Genomic DNA, 7,661 nt, shown 5'->3' on the forward strand with positions numbered 1-7,661 from the left:
CATGGACAAAGGAGTCTGGTCAGGTACAGTTCATGGGGTCGCAAAGAGTCAGATACGACCGAGCAACTAAGCACATGCCACAACTAAGACCAGGTGTGTCCAAGGGCCAGCATCATCTCCATCACCTGGGAGCCTTTAAACTACTCTTGCTGAATTCCACACTTAGTAAATCAGAATCTGCATTTTTAAAGGTTCCCAGGTGACCTGCATGCTTACTCTCTGACAAGTACTGATAGAGGGGTAACTATTTCTTGAGAACTTCAAGTTGATTTCTTGAGGTCCTCATTCAACCAAGTTGCAATCTTCAGGGAGTATTAAAACTAGATGGACTTTCATAATTTAAAACATCGTTTTAGTAGATGAAGATAAAAAAGGAAAAGGTATGTTACCTAAGTCTTAAAATAGATAGGCTCTTTAGGAAAATCAAGCTTTCCTTACAGATGCCTTTAGCAAAAACCATCTCACAATATCTCATCCTTTCCAGGTCTGGCATCCTACTCTGCAAACACTATTCACACAAGTCCTGTTTTTTCCCAAGGCTCTCTCCCCGGATAACACTCTTTTCTCCTGTAGATCAGAGGAGAAATAGGGGGGTTCGGGAAGGAAATGCTGAGGGTTATTAATCGACTTCCCTTTTTATCCAGGGTGAGCACTCCTAGGCCTTCAACTGAGTAATGACGTCTAAGGAGTTGGTCCATGTGTGACCAAAGAAGCACTCTTTGCTAGGGGTGGAAGAAAAGGACAAAGAACCACCCCAAGACAGCCTGGACCAACAATACCAGAAGCTGATTTTAAGTAAACCTAACCATCTATACTTCTAACTTTCAATATGCATACTCAGGAGGGTAGAAAGAACCTTGATAGGCAACGCAAATTATCTTCTCCACTCTTTCTTTGGTAACAATACAACACTGAGGTCAAGTGACCAAAAGAAAGCACTGAGTAAAAATACATTTCTCCCCAATCCTATAAAGTCGGTACCTAAATGAGAAAATATGGACTATACCTACTTGATTACACACTTCCCAAAATTAACTCCCAACGAATTCAATAACATATGTATTTACACAATCTTCTTACTCACTACAAATTAACCAAATATATCTGGATACAAGACAGAAGTTATATCATTCAAACATACACTAAATGCTCCTCTTTTCAAAGCCTGACTATCCTAGCCATAAATTCAAACTTATCATATGACACCCGAAAGAAATAAAGCTTATGTGCCAAAACGTGACAGATCCCACATTCAACCCTCAGACAAAATCTCCAAAACACAATAAAGGAATAAAAGAAAGATTCAAAATGACTCAACCACTCCAGAATCTTTAATTCTTAGAAAGTTTCACAGAATTTTATTTTAAAACACACCCATTTCTTAATTCCCAAACAGACTTCAATAAATTTTCTGTTCATATAATGAGTACACATAAGAAACAAAAAATTGAATAACCAATCTCAGTTGTCCTGGTAAATATTATAAGAATTTTAAAAACGAAGTTTAAGAACACAAAAGGCATAAAAATATAACAAACACCTACACACCCACAACCCAGTTAACAACATAAAATTTACCAAAAAAATTACCACACTACACTTCCTTCAATGTAAAGATATCCACTCCCTTGAGTTTGGCATTTATTATTACTTTTTGGTATACTTTTACCACATAAGCACAAATCCTTAAACTAATGAGTATCAACTGGGGGCAACCCTGCTCCCTAGGGGGCACATGGCACTGTCTGAAACATTCTTGGTTATCATGGCTACAACCAGTGGGCAGAGGCGCGTGCACAGGGCAGCCCCTCCAGGAAAGAATTATCTAATCAGTTCCAAACAGCAATAGTGCCAAAACTGAGAAACCTTGTCCCAAACAGTAAACAGGACTGTTCTACATTTTAACATAGCAGACGTTTTCTCCTTTAAGAAACTTTACCTTCCTGCTTTATTTGCTTAACACTAATTCTCTATAGGGGTTTTAAAAACGTTTGCTAACAGCATCCGATGAACAAGATGAATTGATACATACCAATAAACTAAATAATGTGTAAATTATCTTGTAAACTAAGATTTTTAAACCTCTGAAAAATACCTGTTTTTACATAAGATAATGAAACTATTTATAGGACAGATATATTCCATACTATAAAACATACAGGGAACAGGAATATCCCTTCCAAACCTGCTGCAGCAGAGGATTTGTTACACTTTACCTTTACCCTGGAAAGATACTTAAAATTCCCCATAAACCTACCATTACGGATCCCAAGATGCCTTCAAATTGTTGAGTTGTAGTCAAAGTTTAGCTTGCGCCAGCAGAATAAAATTTTAATTAAGAGTGTCCAGAAACAAGAATATGCCCCATACAGTGTTGTTAGGAGGGCAAATTGGTAAAAATGTCTTTGCAGGGCATGTAGTCAACATCTACCAAAATGTTACATATATGTACCCTTTAATGCGGCAATTCCACTTCCGGAGTGCTCAATACACATGCATATACATATTCAAGGACTTATTCAGAACACCATTGTAAATAAGACCTGGAACAATACAAATGTCCATCAACACAGCACTGGTTAAATAAAGTACTGCATACAATCACTGGAATATTATGCGGCTATGAAATGATAAGGTAGATCTATATCCGCTAACATGGAACAATCACCAAGGGGCTTCCCAGGTGGCGCAGTGCCGCGAGTGGTACAGAACCTGCTGCCAACGCAGAAGACATAAGAAATGCAAGTTCGATCCCTGGATGGAGAAGATCCCCTGGAGAGGAACATGACAACCCGCTCCAGTATTCTTGCCTGGAAAATCCCAAGGACACAGGAGCATGGCAGGCTATAAAGTCCATGGGCTTGCCAACAGTGGGACTCGACTGAATCGACTTAGCATAGCATAGTATAACAATCAATAATAGGTACTATTAAGTTAAGAAGCAGAAGTACAGAAGAGAATAATACAGTAGGTTCTTAACACTGTTTTAAAAGGGTTGCAGATTTACAATACATTGATATTTACATATGCTTGCAATGAGTATTCTGTAAGAACACACTGGTGGTCCCTTCCTGTACTGGGAAATCTTTTCTTTTGGCCCTGCACATAAATCTTCTGCAATATTTAAACAACCAGCTAAGAAACACAATTCTAGGCATTATCTATTCAATAACTGAATTGCCTTTGTGTTAATTTCCTTTCTATTGGCCGCTAACAATAACTATGTACCCATTTCAGGATCTGTTAGGTTTTGCCAAACTCAATCATAAAGCTTTAGAAATAGCTAAAGCATGCTGAAAACTATCAAATATGAAATCTGAAACTATTTCCTACTGAACAGGGTCCCAAGGATAAATCTACGTGAAAATGAATTCGATTAAATTATTCTGAGAACAAGCTCTAGAATCAGTAACCAACAGTTCCCTGAAATTTGGTGAATCAAGGACAATGACTCAGAGCCTTGTTAATGGATAAGTCTCTGCCTTAACCTTACAGATGAACTGAGAGGTTAAAAGATACCAGGTGACCCCTATGCCTATCTTCCACTTGAGAGAGTATTTAACACAAAGAAAGGGTTCAATATTGAGACTGTTTTTCCTTCGATTGCTATAAAGATACACAACGAAACAATTAAGATGAAAAATCAGTCCACAGGGTATCAAGTGGCATTCAGCTACAGAACTCCCAAGTCTTTCTGCACGTCAGAGGAGGAAGAAAGGGAATCGCAACAAAACCGAGGTACCAACGGCCCCTCGGCAATTGTTAAGCGGCCAACGAAACACCATATGGCAAGGCAAGCCTCCCTTCAGACACTTATCGGCGGCTGATTATTTCAATGGCTTATTGGACAGGCCTCTCCAGATCCCTTCCCTGGAAGAGGGGAGGGGTCTGTGGTCTTCCCGGTGCTTTGTGCCTTCCAGGCTTGAAAGCATCCTTGTACTGGTGCAGCCATCATTTCCCTTGGGGACTGGGCGGAGGGAAGGGAAGGGAGTCTTTTTTTCTGTAAGTCTGTGTTTACCGGGTAAGGAATCTAAAATTCCCTCTGGCTCTTTCCCTACCCGCTCCCTCCGGCCAGGCGCGGCGACGGAGGCGTTGGACCGCGGGGCTTCGCCCAGGCCGCACGACGCCCCCCGGCCCACCCCGCGTCGCCCCTGCCCCACGCGCAGGCCCCGAGCCCCGGGGGCCGCCCTTACCCGTGGGCGCGCTGTCCAGGATGCGCAGGTCGTAGGCCCCGGAGCAGCGGTAGTTGGCGGCCGTGCCGTTGTCCCACACCACCACCACCTCCTCGGGGCTCTCGAAGCTCCGGACCGTGCCCACATGGCCCTCGCCGCCGTCCTGCTTCCCCCACTTCCAGTCCGGGCCGCGCACTACGCGGGCCCCGACCCCTTCCACCATCACCCGGTTATTCCTGGAGTTACTCATTGGGGCCCGAGCCGCGGGCTCCGCCGCCGCCGCCGCCGCCGCCGCCGGGGGGCCCGTAAGGGAGTTGGGCCCGGGCCGGACTCTCGGCGCCGGCGGGGGCGGCAGCGAGCCCCGGGGGACGTGGGAATAATTCACGGGGGCGGCGGCGCGGTCCCCCCCGAGCCCGCAGCCGCTCCCCAGCCGTCGTCGCCGCCGCCGCGCCCCCCTCTCGGACTGGAGGCCGGACTGCAGCGGCTCGGAGGCTGAGGCGGCTGCTGGCGGGCAGAGGGGAGGGGGCCGTGGGCGGGGACTCCCCCGCTTCCTCCGGGCTCCCCGGCCGGGCTACAGCGACGGCCGCCAGGAAACCACGCTCTCCCCCGACCGGGAGCGCGGGGAGCGGAGGGGGCCGAGGGAGGCTCGCCCGGAGGAGACGGCGCGGGCGGCGGGGAGCAAGCTTAACTGCCGGCCTATCTTCTCCCCCGGGCCCTCGCCCCGGGGTAGACGCCCGAGCGCCGGCGCCGCCTCCTCCCCCGTGGGCGGTGATGGTACCTCCCGGCGTCCGGCGAGCGCCCGGGCCCAGGGGCCCCCTTCTCTCTGCCCCCGCGCACGCCGCCGCGCTCCGCCCCGCCACAGAGTCCCCGCCGGGCGAGAGCGGCTCCACATCCGGGTACTGGCGCACCCAAGGCCGGAGCAGCACGTCCTCTGAGGGATTAGGAAAAGGACCCTCAGTAACACTGCGGTGTACGGCTTTGGGGAAGTCGCGCGACTAGGTGGGGAAAAGAAGCAGAGGAAAATCCAGCCCTAAGCGTCTCGCCCAGGCCCTGTGAGACTGCGCATGTGCGCAGCCTGGAGCAGGGCGGGGTAGACGCCCCGCCCCAGTCTGGGGCAAAGGAGAGGCGGCTCCCCATGGTCCCGGCGGACCCCGGTGGTCCGGCGTGTCCCATTCGCTGTGAGGGGAGGGCGGGGCAGGGAACTCCATCTGGACAGCTTGGAGGTGGGGCTGGAGGAAGTGAGGCTCTGGATGCCGCCCCGGCTGCTGAAACGGAGTCCTTCTGGGTCAGTCTTTCATTAAAGTTCTACCGTGGCCTGATTGTACTACGTGTGAATTTGGGATTACATAACACTAGATCTGATAGAGTGCCTGATGAACTATGGACGGAGGTCCGTGACATTGTACAGGAGACAGGGATCAAGACCGTCCCCATGGAAAAGAAATGCAAAAAAGCAAAATGGCTGTCTGAGGAGGCCTTACAAATAGCTGTGAAAAGAAGAGAAGCGACAAGCAAAGGAGAAAAGGAAAGACAAAAGCATCTGAATGCAGAGTTCCAAAAAATAGCAAGAAGAGATAAGAAAGCCTTCCTCAGCGATCAATGCAAAGAAATAGAGGAAAACAACAGAATGGGAAAGACTAGAGATCTCCTCAAGAAAATTAGAGATACCAAGGGAACATTTCATGCAAAGATGGGCTCAGTAAAGGACAGAAATGGTATGGACCTAACACAAGCAGAAGATATTAGGAAGAGGTGGCAAGAATACACAGAAGAACTGTACAAAAAAGATCTTCACAACCCAGATAATCACGATGGTGTGATCACTCACCTAGAGCCAGACATCCTGGAACGCAAAGTTAAGTAGGCCTTAGAAAGCATCACTGCGAACAAAGCTAGTGGAGGTGATGGAATTCCAGTTGAGCTGTTTCAAATCCTGAAAGATGTTGCTGTGAAAGTGCTGCACTCAACATGCCAGCAAATTTGGAAAACTCAGCAGTGACCACAGGACTGGAAAAGGTCAGTTTTCATTCCAATCCCAAAGAAAGGCAATGCCAAAGAATGCTCAAACTACCGCACAATTGCACTCATTTCGCATGCTAGTAAAGTAATGCTCAAAATTCTCCAAGCCAGGCTTCAGCAATACGTGAACCGTGAACTTCCAGATGTTCAAGCTGGTTTTAGAAAAAGTAGAGGAACCAGAGATCAAATTGCCAACATCCACTGGATCATGGAAAAAGCAAGAGAGTTCCAGAAAAACATCTATTTCTGCTTTTTTGAATATGCCAAAGCCTTTGACTGTGTGGATCACAATAAACTGTGGAAAATTCTGAAAGAGATGGGAATACCAGACCACCTGACCTGCCTCCTGAGAAATCTATATGCAGGACAGGAAGCAACAGTTAGAACTGGACATGAAAAAAAAAAAAAAAAGAACTGGACATGGAACAACAGAGTGGTTTCAAATAGGAAAAGGAGTATGTCAAGGCTGTATATTGTCACCCTGCTTGTTTAACTTAAAATGCAGAGTACATCATGAGAACTGGAAGAAGCACAAGCTGGAATGAAGACTGCCAGGAGAAATATCAATAACCTCAGATATGCAGATGACACCACCCTTATGGCAGAAAGTGAAAGTGAGTGAAGTCGCTCAGTCGTGTCTGACTCTTTGCGACCTGTGGACTGTAGCCCACCAAGCTCCTCCGTCCATGGGATTCTCCAGGCAAGAATACTGGAGTGGGTTGCCATTTCCTTCTCAAAGTGAAGAGGAACTAAAAAGCCTCTTGATGAAAGTGAAAGTGGAGAGTGAAAAAGTTGGCTTAAAGCTCAACATTCAGAAAATGAAGATCACGGCATCTGGTCCCATCACTTCATGGGAAATAGATGGGGAAACAGTGTCAGACATTATTTTGGGGGGGGCTCCAAAATCACTACAAATAGTGATTGCAGCCATGAAATTAAAAGACGCTTACTCCTTGGAAGGAAAGTTATGACCAACGTAGATAGCATATTAAAAAGCGGAGACATTACTTTGTCAACAAAGGTCCATCTAGTCAAGGCTGTGGTTTTTCCAGTGGTCATGTATGGATGTGAGAGTTGGACTATAAAGAAAGCTGAGTGCTGAAATTGATGCTTTTGAACTGTGGTGTTGGTGAAGACTCTTGAAAATCCCTTGGACTGCAAGGAGATCCAACCAGTCCATCCTAAAGGAGATCAGTCCTGGGTGTTCATTGGAAGGACTGATGCTAAAGCTGAAACTCCAATACTTTGGCCACCTCATGTGAATAGTTGACTCATTGGAAAAGACCCTGATGCTGGGAGGGATTGGGGGCAGGAGGAGAAGGGGATGACAGAGGATGAGATGACTGGATGGCATCACCGACTTGAAGGACATGAGTTTGGGTAAACTCTGGGAGTTGGTGATGGACAGGGAGGCCTGGCGTGCTGCGATTCATGGGGGTCACAAAGAGTTGGACATAATGAGCGACTCAA

The 7,661-nt window shown here is 47.0% G+C and overlaps 1 protein-coding gene across 1 annotated transcript in view; it reads right to left on the bottom strand.

Moving 5' to 3' along the window:
- Nucleotides 1-4,422, bottom strand: part of MIB1 (MIB E3 ubiquitin protein ligase 1) — an 88,877-nt gene extending 84,455 nt beyond the window's left edge. The window contains exon 1 of the mRNA XM_068993693.1: nt 4,194-4,422. Within this exon, the coding sequence (XP_068849794.1) occupies nt 4,194-4,422 (229 nt within the window). The remainder of the gene's footprint in view (nt 1-4,193) is intronic.
- Between the last annotated feature and the right edge of the window lie 3,239 nt (nt 4,423-7,661).

The sequence above is a fragment of the Capricornis sumatraensis genome, chromosome 21, assembly GCF_032405125.1.
Source record: "Capricornis sumatraensis isolate serow.1 chromosome 21, serow.2, whole genome shotgun sequence".
Lineage (NCBI taxonomy): Eukaryota > Metazoa > Chordata > Mammalia > Artiodactyla > Bovidae > Capricornis > Capricornis sumatraensis.